Genomic DNA, 25143 nt, shown 5'->3' on the forward strand with positions numbered 1-25143 from the left:
TCTTTCTTTCAGGATCTGGAGAGTTAAAATATTTATGGAGCCTAATGATTAGAATAGGTATATACATTTTTCTTTTTATTTTATAAATGATGATTCAGGTTTTTATGATAATTTTGATATGTGATAATTTTCAATGACTGTATGCTTCACGGGTACAGAATAGTATTTTGTCATATGTATAGTGATTCACTATACTGCTTTTATTTAGTTATTGCCATTAGTGTTTAAAATGAGATGCTATTCTTTAGTATGAATGTCTCAATAGTTCTGAGAAGTCTTTAAAATTTTAAAGAAACATCTATTTTGTGCTTGAAAATGTTAGTTGACATTACACTCACCCATGGAATAGACATCAATAACAAGCAGAGGGGAGTCTCTTATCTGTTACTTCAGATGTGTTTATGGCCATGAAACCTCTGGAAGACTGAGATCAAACAAATCTAAGTATTTATTTTCTAAAGTCCACAAAAATAAATTTTATAGTAACCTGTTATAGTCATTGACCACATAAAAACCTTTTTTGGCCGAGGTGGTGTCTTAGTGGCATAGCACTTGCCCAGTATGTGGGAGGATTTCCAGCAAAGCAACAAACAAAACAAACCAACAGCAATGAAGACATTCCAGTCAATGATGAATCTTGTCAATCTATCATCCCACAATATTACTTAGCTGAAGACAGTGAAGCTGCTACATTTTGCATATTTTCTCTAGGCTGTTTACACATACATGAGAATGTGCAATGACACATGCCTAAGGATGTCATTGTCATTCATTGAGTAATTAATTGTGAAGTCTCTGCAATCACCACAGCCAGCATGTTAATGGTCTGAGGGGAACAAGAAGGAAATTCAGCTCAACATGGCTCAACATGACTCAATAGCCAATGTTGGTTCAAACTTCTAGAGTTTGAGCTTGACTAGTCTTAGGCATCTTCAATTACAAGCACAACTCTGAAAAAAATGCTTTCTGATAAAAATGAAGTCAACCTCATGTGCACATCACAACTGAAGACATTTTCCCCCTGGGTTGTCTTGTCCAACCTCGATATGAGAGCTTTTGCCTTTTATTGTATATTGTTTTGTCCTGCTTGGCTGTTGTCTCTTGGATGCCTGTTCTTTTCTGAAGAGAAAATGGAGGGGTAGTGGATCTGTGGGAGAGAGGAGGTTGGGGGCAGAGCTAAGAGGAGTGGAGGGAAGGGAAATTGTGGTTAGGATGTATTATATAAGAGGAAGAATCTATTTTCAACTGAAAAAAGAGACATGACTATATCTAAACTCTTTGTAAAGTGCAAGTTATATCTTTCAATAAAAATAGGTTCTATAGGCCACACAGACACTGAGAACGTCACCATGCTATTACCCACCTCTGATCCCAGCTTTCTCAGAAAACAGGTTATCACGTTGAAGAGATTAACATTCCTGGTTCTTCTAGGGCTTATGTGTGAGCACAAGGACCTACATGACTCCTACAAAAAAATCTATTTAAATTTCTATCTATTATACTTTATTTTTATAAATGGAACCTTATTTTATGTGTTCCACATATATTCACTATACATTTTCAATCAATTTCACTTACATATTAATACAATTAAGATTTAAAGCTGTGAAATTCTGTAAACCATTCTATATTCATTAATGTTCATTTTCCTTGTGTCATATAGTTATATCTATTACCAATATAGACATTGACTTGAAGTTTTAAATTATATAATCATCTATATCTATATTTATCTATGTATCTCTCTCTATATATAATAGAGAGCATATTTTTATATTTTTATTATATACAATGATATGGGCTTTCACATTTCAGGAATGTAGCTCTATGAAATGTATGTTCAGACAGTATATAACAAAAATATAAAAATCAAGCAAATGATTTAATATAGCAATAATAGTTAGATTTTAACTTTTTAATATATGGAAAATATTTTTTTAATTGTATTAAAACAATAGCTGCATTTTTTTTTCCAAATTGTCCATTCAGGATAGTCCTTTTAAAATAACTTTCATTGGCTCATATTAGAAGAATGCTGAAACTTAAAGGTGAATAATTTGGAAGTAACAAAGAAGTATATCTATGTTTTATTATGATGGAAAAAGTAATTTACTTTTCAGGAACTAGCAAAAATACAGTCACCACTTTACTACAGCTAATGGAAACAAACTTTTGAAGTTCTAAAGAAAAATTTTTCGTCCTGTGAGTGGACTGTCTTGGAAATACAAAAAGGAAGATTAGAAGGGATTATTGATGTCGTTAAATAGATCATAAAGGGGTGCAATAGTGATGGCAAAATATCAAATTTAAAAGTTTGTTAGCATCAGGAATTACATCAGAGCATTTCAGAAAGAAAATATAGAATAAACAGTGAAAGTAGAAGGTTGTTGGAACTTTTGATTGTTTGAAAAAGAGCAAAATTCCTAATTTATTGGATTTTAATGAGTAAAGAATTCTACTGTAAAATGTGAGGCATAAATTAAAGAATATTTAAAGTTAAATTAACAGATTTAAGAGAAATTAGCAAATTCATGTAATGGCACATGATCAATAAAAATATTGTGAAAAGACAAACAAACAAAAAAGTTAGAGTTCATGAGATAGTAGTGTTCAAAATTAAATGAAAATTAGAATTAATTATATATGCAAGCAAATTATAAATGTAGTAATTTAACACATATTAAATATAAATGATATTCAAGTTAAATTAATATGGATATATTTCAACTTTCTCATATCAATAAGAAACTCCCATCATAAGCAAAAACAAAGACAAAAGTAAACAAAATGAAAAAGGAACCAATAGTGTACTATCATAAGATCACAATAACCATTATTGGAGAAGAAGAAGAGTATTTAATAATGATGAAATTACCATGCCACCCACTAATAATATTTCATTAGGTATTGTGTAAATAAAAATAAATGAATAAATAATAAAACATAGGCTTGAAAGACAGGAGTTTAATCGCGAATAGAATAGGACCTAGATCCTTCTGCATCATACCTCAGTAAGCATATTAATCTGTGAGGTTATGGAAATACTTAACCCAAATAGTAAACACAGGAAATCACTTACATACTCACCTCTGTTCGCACAGAAGGCTTAGGTTCTTAGGTCCACATGGAAAATTTCCTCAGATCCATAATAGTATTTCCAAGTGTATAATTAGAAAGTATTTAGAGATGAGCCCTCTACACAGTACCCATTAATGCCACTAGCTGTGCTTGCATAAGACATTCAAACTGTAGCTATTTAAGATAAATTAATTTAAAAATAAATATAACATAAAATAAGTTTTTCAGTTATACTAAGCAAATCCACAGTCATGTGTCAACATCATTGAAATTCCTTTCACTTTATTGAAAAAAAAAAATCAGTAAATGACCAAAATTTTGAAGCAGGTAGTTTCTAAATCTGAAGCATATTTCTAAATAATGATGAGACAAACAGAGTATCACTATGGATTTTCACAATTATGAATACTAATATAACAAATTTTCTCTTGCAAAAATTGATTTATTCAAAGGCAATATTACAGAAGAGAGATTTTAATGTGAACATGAATCTGTAAAAAATTACAACCAGAAAAGCAAAACAAGATGAAATTCTCAACAAATGAATCCGAAAGTAGACAATAATAAACTTTACAAAATCATGACCAAGAATTAAATTGCAACAAAAGCTGTCAATAAGGACCAAAGTTATTTTCATTGAAGAGACAGAAGGCCAAGCTTGGTGACACACACTTGTAAAATCCGCTCTCAAGAGACAGAATGATTGGTGACAGTTCTATGTAAGTCTGTGCTACACAGGGAGACACTGTCTCCAAAACAAAACAAAGGGTTGTGGAATGATTCAGCAGGTACACGTGTTCGCCACCAAACATTTTGACATGAGTTTGAACCCTGACTTCCACATGGCAGGAAGAGAGAATCAACTCCTGTTAACTCTCTTCTGACTTCTGTGCATGTGCAATGGCATAGGCATGGGTGCACACATGCGCATACACACACATACAAGCACAATACATATAAATGTGAAAGGGAATTTAAAAATAAAAGGAAGAATTAAAAGACACTTGAAACTGACTAAAGTCCCCTGAAAAAGTATTAGGAAGGTGTAAATATTTTATGTCTGTATTTAAATTTTTTTCATAATAAGTTTTACAGGCCTAAGATATCAAAACTTTATTAAGAAATCAATTCAGGAACATTGCCAAATTCATTTCATGTGGCCATAGTCACCCTGATATCCAAAGCATTAAAGACTCAAGAAAGAAAGAGAATTACAAACCAATTTTCCTCATGAACATGGAAGCAATAATGTATTCAATAAAATACATGCAAACTGAATCCAAGAACACATATAAAAGATCACCCACCAGGATCAAGTAGGCTTCATCCCAGAGATGCAGGGATGTTCAACATTCAAAAGTCTGTCAATGTAATCCACTATATAATCAAACTGAAAAAAAAAAAAAAAACAACCTCACATGATCATCTCATTAGGTGCCAAAAACCCTTTGTCAAATCCAACAACCCTTCATGATAAAAATCTTGGACATCTTGGGGATACAGGGGACATATGTAATTATGACAAAGGCAATTTTCAGCAAGCTGATATCCAATACAAATTAAATAGAGAGAAACTCAAAGCAATTACGTTAAAATCAGGAAAAAGCTGGACAGTGGTGGCACACATCTGAAATCTCAGCACTAGGGAGGCAAAGGCAGGTGCATCTCTGTGAGTTCAAGGTCAGCCTGGACTACAGAGCACATTCCAGGAAAGGTGCAAAGCTACACAGAGAAACCCTGTCTTGAAACAACACACACACACACACACACACACACACACACACACACACATACACAAACACACACACACACACACACACAATCAGGAACAAGACAGGGCTGTACCCTCTCTCCATATCTGTTCAATATAGTACTTGAAGTTCTAGCTAAAGCAGTTGGACAACTGAAGGAGATCAAGGGAATACAGATCGGAAAGGAAGAAGTAAAAGTATTACTATGTGAAATTGATATGATCACATACATAAGTGACCCTAAAAATTTTAAACACCTTCAGTGAAGTGGCTGGATACAGCATAGCTATGAAAAATTGGTAGCCCTCATAGATACAAATGACAGATGGACTGTGAAAGAAATCAAGGAAACAACACTATTCATGATAGCTTTAAATAAATAAAAAATACCTTGGGGGTAACTCTAACCAAGCAATTGAAAGATTGTATGACAAGAATTTCAAGTCTTTGAAGAAGATATCAGAAGATGGAAAGATCTCCCATGCTCTTGTATCAGTAGGATTAACATAGTAAAAATGACAATCCTACCAAAAGCAATCTACAGATTCAATGCAATCACTGTCAAAATTCCAACACAATTTATTCCAGACCTTGAACGAACAATACTCAACTTCATATGGAAAAACAATAACAACAACAACAACAGGTAACTAAAATAGAACCAAACATGACTGGCAATAAAAGTCAATGAAATGATTCTTAATAATATCCTGCTATACTCATAGACAGGAGCCTGACATAATCACCATAGAGAGCCTCCATCACAGCCAAACATTAGCCAGAACTCAGTGAATCATTCTGGATAAGGGAAGGAAGGATTGTAGGAGCCAGAAGGGTTAAGGACACCACAAGAAAAACCATAGAATCAACTAACCTGGACTCACTGAGTCTGAACTGACAATCAGGGAGCTTGCATGGGACTGACCTAGGTCCTTTGCATCTATGTTACAGGTGTGTAGTTTGGTCTTCTTATGGGACTTTTACACTTTTGCCTACTTTTGGGACCCCTTTTCTCATTCTAGTTGCCTCATTCATCCTTAATATGAGGGAAGGTGCCTAGTGTTATATCAATTTGATGTGCCTGGGTATTTGGTTGATATCCCAGGGAGACCTGCTTTTTCTGAACAGACACAGAGAAAGAGTGAATGGGATGGGGGATTAGGAGAGGAGGAGGAAGGGTATGCACTTCTATGTAGAAATGTAGTTAGTAAATGAGTAACCAAAGTGTACTAAGAAAACTCAATTTGTAATCTGTAGCTTCCTGCAGCAATTCTACAAAGTCCTATGACAGCACATTGAATGGCAAATTTGAAATGTCACAGTGCTTCTGTACAAATTCTCTTGGGAGATATGTATCTGTTCTAAAATTTAATATTATAAAGAGTATCTATAGCAAACTGATTCAGATACAAAAACAAATTCAATGGTTGTTTTTGAAAAAAATGTATTATTATAACAAATAATAAAATTCACTTCAAGATGTACACAACCATAAATCTATTTTCAAGATATGAAATGTAAAACTACCTGGCTGATTCCAAGTGCAGTTGTTTTAGTTTTTGAAATTACGCTTACAAACATATATATGTAAAGCTGTGCAGTCATCTGTTGTGAAACCAGGATTTGACAGCATGACACAGTTATGTTCCATATTGGAAAACCCTGTTATCCTGTAATGGTGGAAACACAAAATTCAGATATACTGTATGTGAATAATCTACTAAGTGAGTTTATAACATAAGCAATTGCAAAAGAAGGATCTCATGCAAGTTGGCAAAGTGTGGTAAGCACTGATTATTACACAAGCCAAGTAGCCTATCATTCAGATTCACATGAGCAGTTCACAAAGGTCAGCATCATTCTGACTGTTCATAATTCAACTTCACTTACTGACACCATTTTTCTGAGGTATTGTTTGTATATTTATTTTCTTGTCTATTACATCACTCATGAAATCTTACTTTGGTTTGAATGTTGAGTCTTTTTTCCAAACCCAGAGCTGATCTTTGCTCTTCCTAAAGACTCCAGTCCAAGAGACCAATGAGAGTGATTGCAGAAAGTTCTACCAGAGAAACAGGGAATTTCCATAAGTTTGAAAGTTCTTACTATTTTTTAAACAAAGTGTATTCTGTCATAGTAGAGTTATTGTCCAATACTAATCAACACATTAAAGTTGAGAACACTTCTTTTACTGCCAAAACACTCACGTATATATTTAATTTTGATCTAAAAGTTTTAATTAACTTATAAATGTTTATATTTAGAAGCTGTATTCCTTCATGAGTGGGGCATTTGGCAGTTGTTTCATATAATTCAATCTATATTAATTCTAAAATTGAAAACCATAAAATTATTTCTGTGTTGAATTCATAACTCTAATTCTACTTATTAAGAATTATAATATAAATATCTGATATTTCCTATGGTCCTAGGTGACCCCTATTGAGAAAGAGTTATTCCACTGTCAAAGGAATTGTAACCCATGATTTGAGAAACACTGAGTTACAGGATATCTATGTAACAGTGCATATATATGTCAGGTCCTTGTCTTATAAAATTCAAAGGCATATATGGCCAACTATAGCAAAAGTCAGAAAAATGATTTTGTTCAAGAAGACGTGAGGAGAATATGCATAGTGAAAAGACATGAAGGAAATGGATATGTCTGCCTACTTTTCATTATATGATTATAATTACCTCCACCTAGTGTCTTTCTGATCACTGTTCCCTATCAGACATGTATATATTTTATTGTGTATGGATAAATTTAAATGGCAAAGTTAATTTCAGACTAAATGCACATGTATAAGGGTGATTTTCTCTGGGCAGTGGTGGCACATGCCTGTAATCCCAGCACTCAGGAGGCAGAGGCAGGTGGATCTCTGTGAGTTCAAGGCCAGCCTGGTCTACAAAGTGAGTTCCAGGCCATCAACAAAGCTACTAGAAACCCTGCCTTGAAAAACCAAAAAAAAAAAAAAACCAAAACAAAACAAAAAGAATAACTTTCATAAAATAAAAAAATAAATCTGCAAATAAATATTCACCACCAGTACACAAATACAAATAAAACATTGCAAAATTAATCAATGAAATATTATACAGAGTTGTAAGTACATTAAACATGTATAAGAATATGAATGGACTCTACACACATCCCATTGACTGGAAGAAACTTAAGCAATGATTGACACACAGCAGCTGCTTCTTACCTGCTCCTCTTCACTGTCTATGTAGAGCAAAGTAGAGTTTTTGGAAGTGCAGGACACTAAACTGTCATTCCAAGTTTTTTTCTCCACACCAATGTAATAGCAATTGTGGGAATAGGATATCCACTCTGAACAATGACCACAAGGGTATGCTGAGGAAAGATGAATTTAATAGTGAAAATTAATGTTTTCCTAGGTTTGAACATCCATGTAAAATATGTATCTACACAGCCTACAGTCTGATAAATATAAACAAAATGTACAGTCAAGCACACAAAGAAAAGAGTCTGCCCTTTGGCTCTGTGTTTGTCTATCTAAACTAAACAAACAAGTCTTTATCTTTCATATTTCTCAGAGTCAATGAACATAAACTCTATTCCAGATTAATGAGTTTGTGTCTGTCTTATCATAGTCCACCAGTAGGAAGATTAAGTCAGTTATTAAAAATTTTCTTATTGTGGGACAAAGAAGTTATCATCCTTAGTATTTACTGATGAACATGTAGTGTTCACGTTTCTAGATTTTTTTTCCTAAAAATCTACTATCACTGTTGCATAGCTTTAGTGGGACACAGATTATAAAGTGTACAAGCATCAGAACTTTGACAAGAGAGGTGTGCCTTTCTGGGTTCCTGTCAGGTAGGAATTGATCTGGGCTATTTCTTCAGGATCTGGAGGTTTAAAATAATTCTCCTGAGATACCACCTTACACCTGTCAGAATGGCTAAGATCAAAAACACAGAAGACAGCTTATGCTGGAGAGGATGTGGAGCAAGGGAAACTCTCCTCCACTGCTGGTGGGAATACAAGCTTGCACAGCCACTTTTGAAATCAATATGGTGCTTCCTTAGAAAATTGGGAATCCATCTCCCCCAAGACCCAGCTATAACACTCTTGGGCATATACCCAAGGAATGCTCAATCATACCACAAGGGCATTTGCTCAGCTATGTTCGTATCAGCATTGTTTGTAATAGCCAGAATCTGGAAACAACCTAGATGCCCTTCAACTGAAGAATGGATAAAGAAAATATGGTACATATACACAATGGAGTACTACTCAGCAGAGAAAAACAATGACATCATGAGGTTTGCAGGCAAATGGATGGATCTAGAAAAAATCATCCTGAGTGAGGTAACCCAGACTCAGAAGGACAAACATGGTATGTACTCACTCATAGGAGCATACTAGATGTAAAACAAAGATGACTAGACTGCTACACAACTCCAGGGAGGCTTCCTAGAAAACGGGACCTTAGGAAAGACCCAAGGATCACCCATGACAGAGAAATGGATGAGATCTACATGAACAACCTGGATGACAGTGGGAGTAATGAAGGGCAAGATTTGAAGGAAAGAAAGCTTAGGGGATCAGGAGATCCCAGCTGGATCAAGAACAGAAAGGGAGAATGAGGAATAACAGACCATGATAAAAGAAGACCACATGAGACCAGGAATAGGCAGAGTGCTCGAGAGGTCCCCAGAAATCCACAATGATATATCCTCTGTAGTCTGCTGGCAAATGTGGTGGGTATTGTGTGTACCCCAAAATAAACATATCTGGGGTCAGAGAACAGACAGCCACTAGAACAAAGCCAAAAATGGTGGCTAGAAAATAGGAAGAGTAAGCCCTAACAGAAGTTGGGCGGTGGTGGTACACACCTTTAATCCCAGCACTTGGGAGGCAGAGCCAGGTGGATCTCTGAGTTCAAGGCCACTTTAGAAACAGCTAAGCATGGTGACCCACACCTTTAATCTCAGAAACCCAACCTTTAATCCCAAGGAGTGGGGGCAGTAAGAGAAAAGTATATAAGGCATGAGGACCAGGAATTAGAGGAGGAGAAAAGCATGTAGTTAAGCATAACTGGAGAAGTATTCAGGCTTTGGAGCCACACAGTTCAGCTGAGATTCATGTGGAGGAGGACTCAGAAGCTTCCAGACTGAGGAAAAAGGATCACCTGAGGACCTAGCAAGGTGAGATAGCCATGGCTTGTTCTGCTTCTCTGATCTTCCAGCATCCACCCTAATAACTGGCCTCGGGTTTGAGTTTCATTAACAAGTACCTTTAAGATTCATGCAGTAGGCAATGATCGAGAGAAAGCCTGATCTGACCTAGTCTGGTGATCAGATGACTAAACACCCTAACAGTCATCTTGGAACTCTCATCCAATAACTGATGGAAGTGGATGCAGAGATCCTCAGTCAGGCCCCGGGTGGAGCTCTAGGTGTCCAACTGTCAAGAAAGAGGAGGGACTGCAAGAGCGTGAATTGTTGAATCCAAGATTGGAAAAAGCACAGGGACAAATAGCCCATTGAAAGAAAGCACATGAATTATGAACTAAAGGCTGTGGAGCTCCCAGCTAGATCAGGCCCTCTGGATAAGTGAGACAATTGAACAGATTGATCTGTTTGGGAGGAACCCAGGCTGTGGGACCTGGACCTGTCCTTAGTGCATGAGCTGGCTGTTTGGAACCTGGGGCTTACACAAGGACACATGCTCAGTCTGGAAGGAGGGGACAGGACCTGCCTGTACTGAATCCACCAGGTTTAAATGAATCCCCAGGGGAGTCTTGATCCTGGAGGACATGGCAAGGGAGGGGAGGGGCTGAGGGGAAAGGTGGGGGTGGGTGCGGGAGGGGGAGGACAGGGGAACCCATGGCTGATGTATCAAATTAAAACACATAATAAAAAAATGATAGAGAAAAGATTAAAAAAAAAACAAAAAAAATAAAATAATTCTCATGAAAGTAAACATTTAATATATTGCAACAATTTTGGTTTCTTAGACTGAAGCTGATGTACTATCTTAATTGGGGCACAGTGGAATACAATTGAAATTGTCAAAAAATAATATGGTGAAAACTACTTTACTGAAAGACCAAATTTAAACATTTTTTAAAATCATATAACCTATGTAAAAATCTCTTTCAAAACAGTATCTAAGTAAAGAGTTTCCAAGGTTCTAAACTATGTTGAGTTCTGAAATCACTGATAAAGTCAAAAGTAAACATTCCATATATTGCTCTGATATTCATGATATTGACAAAAATCATAACAACCATTTCACATTTAATCCAAATATATACTTTAAATTTTAAATTAAAAGCTACTGTTCTTTTGTTCTTTCGGCTTTTTTTTCTGATATACTTTTTTCAATTTATTTATTTTTAAAAAGGTTTTTTTTTTCATTTTACATACCTATCCCAGGTCCCCCTCCATTTCTTTCACCCACCCCTACCCAATTCTACCACCATCCACTCCTCAGAGAGGGTAAGACCTTCTTTGGTGAGTCAACAAAGTCTGGCATACTAAGTTGAGGCAGGAACAAGCTCCTCTCCCTCATAGAAGCAATATGTACTTAATAATAAAAATTAATTTTATGTTTGCATAGTTTTGAACATCCATGTATAAAATATAGCTGTGCACCCCAGAATCTGGTTCATTATAAACAAAATGCACACTCAAACACACTCAAGCAGTTCATCAAGCTCTGGTCCACAGTTTATATGTCCATATTAAGAATATTAAACCAAAACCAAATTCCATCCCAAGTTTTTCTTCACAATTACTGAATACAACCTCTATTCTAAAAGACAGAATTCATTTATGAGGCATCATGGTTTGTCAATAGGAAACTTAAGCCAATTATCAAAATTGTTACATGGTTATTTTACATGATTATTTATTTCACAACAAAAGGGATTTTCATCCTTTAATGTTGATTTATGAGAATTTAGTTTTCATGCCTCTGGATTATTCTCTTCCCAGAAGTATATTACTGTCATTGCATGGCTTAAGTTAGGCACAGATTATAATGTGTACAAGCATCAGAACATGTACAGTTGAATTGTACCTTTCTCACTTGTAATCAGGAAGAAGTGGATCTTCTGTTTTGCTTCAGTAGCTGGAGAGTTAAAGTAATTCTTAGTAAATTTGACATCTAAATAATCATAACAATTTTAATCCTTTAGTTTGAAATTTATGTACTATTTGAATAAGAGTAATACAGAATACATTTGCAATTGCTATATTATGAATGATATGGTCAAAACTTTGGGGAAAATTAGGTCAATGAAATCTTAAAATTCAGCATCTTCACAGTACAACCGACTAGAGGGGGGGCACTTTCAAAACTTAAATTGTTATTCTTAGAAAAGTATTCTAAATTGTGTTGTTGAATTATAAAATCATAATCTCTATACTTAAAAGTGCACGTATTATAATACCCTATTATATGTAATTTTGACAAAATTAGGACAACCATTCGACATTTAATCCATATATGTACTTGAAAGTAAAAGCTATTTTTCCTTAATAGGCAGGAACATTAAAAGATACTTTGTTATTAAAGAGGAAAGCTGCCATATAATCTCTCAAGAGCATGCTTACATGGAGGGACAACTCTGGTTGTCATCACCAAGGCGACCAATAAGGCAAACCAGATGATGGCCAGGATCCCAGTAATGAGCTTCTCTGGAGGTGATAAAAACTCTGCAGAGATAAATGGAAGTGATGAGAGAGAAAGTGGACACAGATGTTCACAGTGTTTATACAGAAGAGAGCTCAGAGACAGAAGAAACACAGCCCTCAGGACCTCCTCTATGCTGTAATTGGTCTGTAGGAAATATCATTGCAATTTCATTAAACACAATGATCATACATTCTTGCAACAATGTTCTGAATGGAAACTGTGTTCACATCTTAAATTATAACACCATGAGCCAAGTTAGCGCTTCCTTTCCTTCCAGTAAGGAGCCCACTCCTGACTGCATGCCAGCCGGCACCCCAGAGCAGTTACACACTGAAAGGTCCATCCAATGCCTTACTTTTGCAGTGGCAGTGCCTGCTGATCTTGACATGCTTCTGGGAAGCATTTTGAAGGCTGAACTCCATCAGATGATTTCCTGCTGGGTTACTGAAATGGAGCTGCAAGTGCCCCTGGGTTTCCTCTGCTGCTTCCCTGGGTCCTGAGGCATGTTCAGTTCTGAGCAGATGACTCATGACTCACACTACAGCCCAATGACATGTGCTATGGTGATTCTACTTAAGAAGCTACACAATCTGATGCAGTCAACGAAAGGAGGAGCCAGAGAACTGGAGCTTTTGTACAGGTGAAATACCTAAATTTATCTTGGGCTTTGAGTTCATGTGTTATAGTTAAAAAATAAATCTAGAATTAATTCTGGCTTTGAGCCTTATAACATGTGACTGTTAAAAAGTTATTAGCATTTAGAATCTAATAACTCTGCTTATTCTTCTAAAATCTAAGTTCAAGTATATATAATATAGAGCATGTAAGGTAGTTAATACCCAGATTGGCATGTGAAGCTCTCAATCTGTGCCCTCTGGGATAAATCAATACTTTGTTATCCAAGGATCCACAGAGCACAGATTGCAACACTTAAAATCCACACTTCACCATCAGGTCTCTGGAGGCTGTAGGTTTAATTATATTGAAAATAAAACACAAACTGTAGGTTTAATTATATTGATAAATAAGACACAAACATGAGTGGGTGACTGACTCTCCACAGACAACAAGGACAGAACTTTGAGACAACCTTTCAGTGTGTCCCATGCGCTTGGATTTATCCGAGTTGTTTAGAGCATCCACATTCCAGTTTGATTCCCTGCAGCAGAACTGTGCCTCAGTTGTTCCACATGTAGCATTTGTGGTGTCTCTTCAATGACAGGGCTGGTGGAGACAAGGGAGCAGTGAGAAGCTCCCTCTGTTGCCAGAAAGCCAGGCCTCCTGCAGTGAAGTGTGGAGTTCACAGGAGCCTGTGGGAGCTGAGCACCAACAGGTGAAAGTCAGTCACAGAAACCTAGGACAACAGTGACAGCGAACTGAACAGTCTGCACTGTGAGGCTCAGAGTGAGTCAAGAGTGGAAAAGGAGATTTCTCACCAATGTGTCACTGAAGGTTGAACAGGAAATTCTCATACTCGGCTGATTTTGAAATCAGTTTTTCTCATCACACCTTTACAATGTAGGTCACTTTGGGTTCTTGTTGAAAGGACATAGTGGTCAACTAAGTGGGCTGTGTAGTGTGTCATTTTCTGAGTATCTCACAAGAACTGCTATGTGTTCTGGAAAGGTGAGAAAATTAATCACCATGCTTCCTCTTACAAGAGATTCTTAGAGGGTTTTCACTACTTCTGAAAAAGACTTTTTCATATAATATATTCTGATTACAGCTTCCTCTCCCTCTACACCTTCCAATTCCTCCACATCTACCCTCCCCTCTGACTCCACAGTCTAGTTGTTTCTCCTTAAGAAAACAAACAGGCATCTAAGGGGTTATAATATAATATAATATAATATAATATAATATAATATAAATGAAAAGCAAATAAATCATAACAGAAATAGAGGACCAAACAAGAAAAAGAGCCAAAGAAAAAGCACAGTAAGTACATGTACATGCAGAGATACACACATTATCACATAGGAATTCCAAAAAAAAGCCAAAACTAGACACCATAATATATATGAAAAAGGACCTATAAATTCAAATCCAACAAAACAAAAGAAAACTAAATCTGACTTAACATTATGAGTCAAAGAACCTCCAAATGTGCCATCCAGTTTGTTTTGTGTTGACCATCTACAGCTTAGATTGGGGCCTATTTAAGAATGTTTTTTTTTCCTCAGTGTGACTCCTTTGGAGAAAATTAAAATTTCATTTGCAAGTGGCCCCCAATAGAGGTAGCCTTCAGGTTAGGTAGGGGTCATGTGTCCACTTCTCCCTTCAGTTCTAGTATTTCTCTCTGGTGCAGTCCCATGCAGGTCCTGTGCATGCTGCCACACAATCTCTGTGAGCTCATGTGTGTGCAAGCCCTGTTGTGTCTGGAAGGCCTTGATTCTTTGGTGTCTTCCATCCACTCTGGCTCTTACACTCTTTTTGTCTTCTCGTTTGCAGAGTTCCCCAAGGCCTGACTGGAGAGATTTGATGGAAATATCCTATTTAGGACTGAGTGTTCCAAGGTCTCTCACACTCTGCACATTGTCCAGATGTGGGTCTCTGAATTTGTTCTCTTCTGATGCAAAGAGAAGATTCTCTGAAGATGGCTGAGCAAAACACTTATCTATGAGTATAGCATAATGTCATTTATGAGTCATTTTATTGCTACTTCTTTTAGCAGAACACGAATGTTTGATTTTCCCCCTGGTCTCTGGTCTAGCTACTCTCATGTTCTTGGTCATCAAGCAGCATTGTGTATGAGTTTCATCTCATGGAGTGAACCTTAATCAGATATTGGTTGTTATTCTCACAAGCTTTGTGCCACTATTTGCTCCAGAATATCTTGCAAGCAGGTCACTCTTTTAGCTGGGTTGGTGTTTACTTTTCTTTTGCAGTAGCAAGCAGTATCTTCTAGTATCATGAACATTAGTCAATAGAAGTGAAGTCTGTATATAGGAACCAGCCCAACCTCCTCACATTCAATGAGATCTGTGTGTCTTGTTTTCTGCAATAAAGCCTCACTGTCAGTTAGCAGAAAGCCATCCATAGCCTTGGCAATAGCTTGGGTTGTTTGGGTGTTTGCTTGGGTAGATTTTTAAATCTCTCTCTTCCTCTATCTCTGCTAGATGCTGCCACACCAAGTATAAATGATATTATATACATTTTTCTCTGCATAGCCATATTGTATCACATATATCATGGAAAAATCATGAAAACATTATAAAACTCATAGTAACATTATCAACTGAGATTAACTTGATGCTAGTGTAATCAATACATTTTTCAAGTTCTAATGACTTGTGCAAAACCCCACAAAAATGTCACGTAACATTTTTGTTAAAATTCTTGAAGTGACTACATTTTGTTTTATTTTCATAAATATGTTTCTTTACAATTCCTTTAATGAAAATAATTATGTTTAGTGGGTAAAATATTATTGATATTATCAGTGTTATACTGTGTCAGTATGACAGCAATTAGAATATTAGATAAGTACATTTATTATTCAACTATTTACTCTTAATGTAACTATATTTTAATAGGAATATATAGTTTTTTTTTAATTAGGAGATTTTCTATTCATTTTACATATCAACCATAGATTCCCTTGTCCTCCCTCCTCCCACCACCCAGGCTTCCCACCCACCCCCATTCCCACCTTCTCCAAGGCAATGTCTCCCTGGGGAGTCAACAGAGCCTGGTACTTTCAGTTAGATCAGGTCCAATTCCCTCCTCCCTGCACCGAGGCTGAGCAAAGTGTCTCAGCATAGGCACTAGGTTCTAAAAAGGCCAGATCATGCACTAAGGACAGGTCCAGGTCTCACTGCCTGGGGGCCCCCCAAACAGTTCAAGCTAAACAACTGTCTCACTTATCCAGAGGGCTTAATCCAGTTCCATGTGGGTTCCTCAGCTATTGGTTCACAGTTCATGTGTTTCTACTAGTTTGGCTACTTGTCTTTTTCCAATCATGGTCTCAATATCTCTTGCTCATATGATCCCTCTTCCCTCTCTCATTGATTGGAGCCATGGAGCTCCACCTGGGGCTTGTCCATGGATTTCTGCATCTGCTTCCATCAGTCACTGGATGAGAGTTCTATCCATGACTGTTAGAGTGTTCGACCATCAGATCACCAGAGTAGGTCAGCTCAGGCACCGTCTTGACCATTGCCAGTAGTCTATAGTGGAGTCATCTTTGTAGATTCCTGGGGACCTCTCTAGCACTCTGCTTCTTCCTATTCTCATGGTGTCTTCATTTATCATGGTATCTCTTTCTTGTTCTTCCCCTCTGTTCCTGTTCCAGCTGGGACCTCCTGCTCCAATAAGCTAGATTTCCCCTGACCCTTGCCCTCCATTTCCCCCCTTACCCCCAGTTGACATATGTAGATCTCATCCATTTCTTTGTTGTTGGGTGATCCCTGTGTCTTTCCTAGGGTCCTCTTTACTTGCTAGCCTCCCTGGAGCTATGAGTGGCAGTCTGGTTATCCTTTGCTTTACATCTAGTATCCACTTATGAGTGACTACATACCATGTTTGTCTTTCTGAGTCTGGGTTACCTCACTCAGGATGATATTTTCTATTTTCATCCATTTACCTACAAACCTCATGATGTCATTGTTTTTCTCTTCTGAGTAGTACTCCATTGTGTATATGTACCACATTTTCTTTATCCATTCTTCAGTTGAAGGACATCTAGGTTGTTTCCAGCTTCTGGCTATTACAAATAATGCTGCTATGTACATAGTTAAGCATGTGTCCTTGTGGTATGATTGGGTATTCCTTGAATATATACCCAAGAATGTTATAGCTGGGTCTTAAGGAAGATTGATTCCCAATTTTCTGAGAAAGCACCATACTGATTTCCAAAGTGGCTGTACCAGTTTGCATTTCCACCAATGGTGGAGGAGTGTTCCCCTTGCTCTACATCCTCTCCAACATAAACTGTTTTCAGTGTTTTTGATCTTACCCATTCTGACAGGTGTAAGATGGTATCTCAGAGTCATTTTGATTTGTATTTCCCTGATGATTAAGGATGTTGAGCAATTTCTTAAATGTCTTTCAGCCATTTTAGCTTCTTCTGTTGAGAATTCTCTGTTCATCTCTCTAGCCCATTTTTAAATTGGATTGTTTGGTATTTTGATGTCTAGTTTCTTGTGTTCTTTATACATTCTGGATATCAGTCCTCTGTCAGATGTAGGGTGGATGAAGATCTTTTCCCATTCTGTAGGCTGTTGTTTTGTCTTATTGATAGTGTCCTCTGCCCTGCAAAAGCTTCTCAGTTTCAAGAGGTCCTATTTGTTAATTGTTGCTCTCAGTGTCTGTGCTATTGGTGTTTTATTTAGGAAGTGATCACTGGTGCTAGTGCATTCAAGACTACTTTCTACTTTCTCTTCTGTCAGGTTCAGAATAACTGAATTTATGTTGAGGTCTTTGATCCACTTGGACTTAAGTTTTGTGCATGGTGACAGATATGGATCTATGTGCAGTCTTCTACATGTTGACATGCAGTTATGCCAGCACAATTTTTTAAAGATGCTTTCTTTTTTCCATTGCACAGTTTTGGCTTCTTTGTCAAAAATTAGGTGTTCATACATATGCGGATTAATGTCAGGGTCTTCAGTTTGGTTCCATTGGTCCACATGTCGGTTTTTATGCCAGTACCAAGCTGTTTTCATTACAGTAGCTCTACAGTAGAGCTTGAAGTCAGGGATTGTGATGCCTCCAGAGGTTGCTTTATGTACAAGATTCTTTTGGCTTTCCTGTTTTTTTTTGTTTTTCCATATAAAGTTAAGTGTTGTTCTTTCCAAGTCTGTGAAGAATTGTGTTGGGTTTTTGATGGGGATTGCATTGAATCTGTAGATTGCTTGTGGTAAGATTGCTATTTTTACTATGTAAAAACTACCTATCCATGAGCATGGGAGATCTTTCAATTTTCTGATATCTTCTTCAATTTCTTTCTTCAGAGACTTAAAGGTCCTTCACTCGCTTAGTTAGAGTTACCCCAAGATATTTTATATTATTTGTGGCTATTGTAAAAGGTGATGTTTCTTTGATTTCTTTCAGTGCCCATTTGTCATTTGTATATAGGAAGGCTAATGATGTTTTTGAGTTTATCTTGTATCCTGCCACATTACTGAAGGTGTTTATCAGCTGTAAGTGTTCCTTGGTCAAATTTTTTGGGTCACTTATGTATACTATGATGTCATCTGCAAATGGTGAAAGTTTGACTTCTTCCTTTCCAATTTGTATCCCCTTTACCTCCTTTTGTTGTCTTATTGCTCTAGCTAGAACTTCAAGTACTGTATTGAATAAATATGGGGAGAATAGACAGCTTTGTCTTGTTCCTGATTTTTGTGGAATCACTTTGAGTTTCTCTCAATTTACTTTGATGTTGGCTGTTGACTTGCTGTAAATTGCCTTTATTATGTTTAGGTACATTCCATGTGTTTCTGATCTCTCCAAGACCTTTATCATGAAGGATGTTGGATTTTTGTCAAATGCCTTTTCAGCATCTAATGAGATGATCATGTGTTTTTTTGCTTTCAGTTTGTATATATGGTGTATTACTTTGACAGACTTACATATGTTGAACCAACCTTGCATCTCTGGGATGAAGCCTACTTGATCATGATAAGTAATTGTTTTGATGTGTTCTTGGAGTCTGTTTGCCAATATTTTATTGAGTATTTTTACATCAATGTTCATGAGGGAGACTGGTCTGTAATTCTCTTTCTTTGTTGCATCTTTGTTTGGCTTGGGAATCAGGGTGATTGTAGCCTCATAGAAGGAGTTTGGTAATATTCCTTCTGCTTCTATTGTGTGGAACAATGTAAAGAGTATTGGTATTAAATCTTCCTTGAAGATCTGGTCCTGGGATTTTTTTGATTGGGAGACTTTTAATGGCTGTTTCTATTTCCTTAGGGGTTATTAGTGTATTTAGATGGTTCATCTGGCTTTGATTTAACTTAGGTATGTGGTAACTATCTAGAAAATTGTCCTTTTTTTTTTTTTTTTAGATTTTTCTACTTTTGTGGAGAAGAGGTTTCTGAAGTATGACCCGATGATTCTCTGGATTTCCTCATTGTCAGTTGTTATGTCCCCCTTTTCATTTCTGATTACTAATTTGGATGCTTTCTTTCTACCTTTTGGTTAGTCTGGATAAGGGCTTGTCTCTCTTGTTGATTTTCTCAAAGAACCAACTCTTTGTTTCATTGATTCTTTGTATTGTTCTCTTTGTTTCTATTTTATTGATTTCATCTCTCAATTTGATTATTTCCTAGCATCTATTCCTCCTGAGTGACTTTGCTTCTTTTTGTTCTAGAGCTTTCAGGTGTGCTTTTAAGTCACTAGTGTGAGATTTCTCCATCTTCTTTATGTGGGCATTTTAGTGCTTTGAATTTTCCTCTTCACACTGCTTTCATAGTGTCCCATAAGATTGGTTATGTAGTATATTCGTTTACATTGATCTCTAGGAAGTCTGTAATTTCTTTCTTTATTTCTTCCTTGACCCATTGGGGATTCAGTTAAGCATTATTCAATTTCCATGAGATTGTAGGCTTTCTGTAATTTTTGTTGTAACTTTAAACTATGGTGGTCTGATAGAATATAGAAGGTTATTCCAGGTATTTTTTTTGTATCTGTTGTGATTGAGTATGTGATCAATTTTAAAGAAGGTTCCATGGGGTGCTGAAAAGAAGGTATTTTTTTGTTAGGATGGAATGTTATGTAGATATCAATTAAGTCCATTTGAGTCATAACATCACTTAAGTGCCTTATTTCTTTATTAATTTTCAATCTGGCAGATCTGTCCAGTGATGAGAGTGGAGTGTTTAAGTTTCCCACTATTAATGTGTGGGGTTTTATATGTGGTTTAAACCCTAGTAATGTTTCTTTTACATATGTGGGTGCCCTTGTGTTAGGGGCATAAATGTTCAGAATTGAAACTTCATCTTGGTGGATCTTTCCTATGATGAGTATGTAATGTCCTTCTTGATCTCTTTTAATTGATTTTAGTTTGAAGTCTATTTTATTGGATATTAGGATAGATACACCAGCTTGCTTCTTAAGACCATTTGATTGGTAAGACTTTTCTTAGCTTTTTGTTCTGAGATAGTGTCTATCTTTGAAACTGAGGCGTGTTTCTTGTATGCAGCAGAAAGATGGGTCCTGTTTTTGTATCCATTCTGTTAGCCTGTGTCTTTTTATAGGTGAATTAAGTCCACTGATATTAAGGGATATTAATGACCAGTGATTGTTAGTTCCTGTTATCTTTTGGTGGTAGTGTGCATATATTTCTCTTTTTTGGGATTTACTGCTATGGGGTTATCTATTGCCTGTGTTTCTGAGGGTGTATCACACTTCCTTAGGTTGGAATTTTCTTTCTAGCGCTTTCTGTAGGGATGGATTTGTGGTTAGATATTGTTTAAATCTGGTTTTGTCTTGGAATGTCTTGATCACTCTGTCTATGGTGACTGAAAGTTTTGCTGGGCATATTAGTCTAGGCTGGAATCCATGGTCTCTTAGTGTCTGCATTACACCTTTCCAGGTCCTTCTGGCTTTGAAAGTCTCCATTGGAAAATCAATTGTTATTCTGATGGATTACCTTTATAAGTCACTTGGCCTTTTTCTTTGCTGCTTTTAATTTTCTTTCTTTTTTTTGTAGGTTTAGTTGTTCGATTATTATATGGTGAGGGGACTTTTGGGGGGGACTAGTCTGGTGTTCTATAGGCTTCTTGTATCTTCATAGATATTTCCTTCTTTAAGTTGGGAATGTTTTCTTCTATGATCTTGTTGAATATATTTTCTGTGCCTTTGAGTTGGTATTCTCCTTCTTCTATCCCTATTATTCTTACATTTGGCCTTTTCATGGTTCCTGGATGTTTTGTGTTATGACATTGTTGGTTTTGGTATTTTCTTGATTGATGAATTTATTTCTTCTTTTGAATCCTCTACACCAGAGATTCTTTCTTCTATCTCTTGTATTCTGTTGGTTATGCTTACCTCTGTTTTTCATGTTCATTTACTCAGATTTTCTTTTTCCAGCATTCCTTTGTTTGCATCTTCTTCATTGTTTCTATTTCCCGTTTATGGTCTTGAACTGTTTCCCTCACATGTTTAATTGCTTTTTCATGGGTTTCTTGGTTTTCTTGAAGGGATTTTATTGATTTCTTCCAATTTTTTGTTTGTCTTTTGTTCAATTTCTTTTTTTCTTGAAAGGCCTCTAGCATCTTCATGATGCTATTCTTAAGGTCACTTTCTTCTGATTTTTCTACAGTGTGATGTTCAGGTGTTGCTCTTGGAGGAGGGCTAGGTTCTGGTGATGCTGTATTGCTCTTTATTTTGTTGCATGTAATTTTGCCTTGATGTCTGCCCATCTCATCCTCTAATAGGTACAAGAGTTGCCTGTGTCTGAACGAGTTGCTATTGGTCCACTCTGTGCTTGTTGTGTCTGTGTCTGCTCTTGGGTCAACCCAAGCTTGTTGATTCTGTGACTCACAGTGCCACACTTGGTCTTATCAGGGCTCTTGGTCCAGTCAGAGCTGACAGAGTCTGTGTTTCAGGAAGCCTCTCTTTGTCCAATGAGAGGTGGCAGATTCTACATCTCAGAAAGACACTCTTGGTCTAATGAGGCATGGTAGATTCCCTGTCTCGGGAGGTTACTCTTGTTCCAATGAGGGCTGGTGGTTTGGTTTCAGTGCCTCAGGGAGTGGCTGGGTTCTCAGACTGATGGATATGGGGGCAGGGCATGTAGATTGCAGGGTCTGGTGGGGGGGGGGTCTTGGTGTGTGTATGTGGGGCTTCCCCAGGTGTTCTGCCTGCTGGAGGGCAACTGGGACAGAGTTTGGAATATTTAGTTTTAAATGACACAAATTCAAATATAACTATGTAGTAAATAAAGTAAATCAAAAATTCTCACCTATGTGACACAGAAGAATTATCTCAATATTTTAAGGTTTGTTTTGTGTCCTTTATCATGATCCTATTTGAAGGTTTTATCTGCCACTGAGAAGAATCTTCATTTCTTATCTGTCAATATTATAGTAGTAAAACTTTTCCATATTCTTGTACATGTGTTTCTTTACTTATTTACAAGTCTCTGAATATATATTTCCCTTTTTGGCTTCATAGTATTTCATTTATGTTTTATATTGCTGAGGTATAATTGACTATTTTCAGATCATGAATGAAGGACTCATATGCCCACAACTTGTTTATGTCACAAAGGTGAGAAAATCGGTTGCTCTATATCTTCTACATTGAGGCAGGTTCTCTGGGTGACCCCAGAACTCACTGACATGGCTGCTCTAGTTGCCCAGCTTACTCTAATAATCTCTGATGTCTGCCTCCCATACTCTGAGATTACCTGCTGTGAACACACTTCTCAAGAATGTATATGTTTGCTGGAGATCCAAATGCTGGTCCCCAGCCATGCACATCAAGTATGTTTGCCATTAATCTACCCCACCTCAAGCCTATAAAGCATAGTTCTTATGGGGGCAGGAAATCAAACTCTCAATTCAAATTTTCTTTCTACACTAATGTGACAACAACTACTGTAAGATGTTAACCACTCCTTTGTATCACAATGGCATAACAAAGATTAAAAATTATCTTCCAGTAACAGAATTTATATCTAATGACTTTGAATTTACAGAATGATACACAGCCATGTACAAATTGCAGTCTTACACATTCATAGGCTGTTACATATCAGACAGCACACACACTAAATACACACATGCACAGAAAAATCAGGCACTCATTCCTAAATCTGTATCCATATGATGAAAACAAAGAAAAACTTACTCTACATATGTCCCAAAAACCACAGCACAAAAATCACTCTTTTGAAACAGAACAATTATTTAAATCCTGCCAGGTAGAAACAGTAGAAAATTTGAGGCAAGCTATACCAAAGGACATACCGACTTTAAAGTTTTTCTTTTATATTGTATAAGAATAAATGTTTTCCTAAAGTCTTTACTTGTGAAGATTTATCGACTAATTCATATTGTTTATTACACCTAAATGTCATGATCACTTTTGAGTAGGCTGAGATCAAGACAAAATAACACCTGTGCAAATATTGTAACTTTGGAAATTATTGTGTACTTTGCTGAGGTTTATTGAAGAGGCAATGTTCTGTGCTTAATTACGATAGTTGGAAAAAGTAGAGGCTATGTGAAATAATTATTATTTCTACAAATCAGAATTTTAATTTCTTTATTTGAAATCTTTTCATATTAAAATATAAAATAAAATTAATTTATGTGGAAAAATTATCACAGAAATGAACCTTTGGGGAGAAATTATTATAAATATCTAAATACTTCTAAAAGTTCAAAACTGATCAAACTTTGCAATATTTAATGTAACCACTTACAAATATTAATTAGCATCTTTTTTTTTTTTTTTTTGAGACAAAGTTTCTCTGTGTAGTTTTGCGCCTTTCCTGGAACTCGCTTTGGAAACCAGGCTGGTCTCGAACTCACAGAGATCCACCTGCCTCTGCCTTCCGAGTGCTGGGATTACAGCCATGGTCCACCACCTCCTGGCTAATTAGCATCTTTATAAGGGCTAATTTTCAAGAGGCATGTATTTGAGTTACAAAATAACACATAGACATTAAAATCACTGCAATATCTATATTATTGTACTTTTAATAAATTCAGAATAAACATTTGACCAATTTTAAAATTATGCAAATACAAAAATACATTAAATGTGTCCTCTGATGATTATGTACAAAGAAATATATACAGAGACTTTCATCTGTCATAATGAAAACATCCCTATAATCATCCCAAAACACTCTTACAAGTATTAACCATGTTTGTTACCACTTAGTAGAATGTTTAGAGAGAGCAGATTATTCTTTGGATTCCAGCCACAAGTTCATCTGAAGGGAACAGGAAATCTGCAGCGGAAATGGAAACAATGAGAAAGATGGAGGGAGACAGCTCCACATGGTGTTACATGTGCGTGGAACAGAAAAGATAATCTTGGACCAAAATGCCACATCCACACATGTAATTTTCTTTTTGGAATAGACATTTGCATTTTAAATAAATGTGTTGCTCCATGAATGCTTTGTAAAAAGCTAGATATGCTAGCAGTGTATCTGTATATGTGTATATATATATATTTTACTATACCAAATTTTAAGGCTGGATTATCACATGTGAATGAATCTGAACTTCAGCTCATCATTCAAGTGCATATCCTCACACAGGAAAGTGAGTGTATATTTTATTTGAGCCATGGATATTCTTGTCATTTCCTTCAAGGAGCTGTGGAGCACTTTGAGGACGAAATTCCAGACAGGCTACTTCCTGTGAAGTCACTGGATTATAGCTGCAACTGCCCTTCATTTCCTGTGCTTATCCTTGGGTTCCTTGGCCTGATTCCGTGCATAGTAATCTCTTCACCTCTGTGGCAGGAGGTGTCAGGAATTATGCTTTAGGTAAATGTACTTTAGAAGTTAATTTCGTACATTTTTCATAAGCTTATATAATATGGGAAGCTTAGGAGCATCCAACTGGGTGAGATGTAGAGTGAACACTCCTTATCTTGCAGCTAGATGCAAATATCTAGTTCAAATATCCACAGAACTTTGAATTGTAGCTCACTGCAAAAGTAAGTTTTAAC

General features: G+C 36.5%; 1 protein-coding gene across 1 annotated transcript; it reads right to left on the reverse strand.

Moving 5' to 3' along the window:
* Nucleotides 1-6381: 6381 nt before the first annotated feature.
* LOC118580503 (NKG2-A/NKG2-B type II integral membrane protein-like) lies at nucleotides 6382-13034 on the reverse strand. Its single transcript, XM_036182270.1, has 6 exons — nucleotides 12860-13034; nucleotides 12423-12524; nucleotides 8655-8705; nucleotides 8039-8187; nucleotides 6791-6891; nucleotides 6382-6499 (listed from the first exon to the last, which is right to left on the reverse strand). Exons 1-6 carry the CDS (start codon nucleotides 13032-13034, stop codon nucleotides 6382-6384), a joined length of 696 nt encoding a protein of 231 aa, XP_036038163.1.
* Between the last annotated feature and the right edge of the window lie 12109 nt (nucleotides 13035-25143).

The sequence above is a fragment of the Onychomys torridus genome, chromosome 3, assembly GCF_903995425.1.
Source record: "Onychomys torridus chromosome 3, mOncTor1.1, whole genome shotgun sequence".
Taxonomy (NCBI): domain Eukaryota; kingdom Metazoa; phylum Chordata; class Mammalia; order Rodentia; family Cricetidae; genus Onychomys; species Onychomys torridus.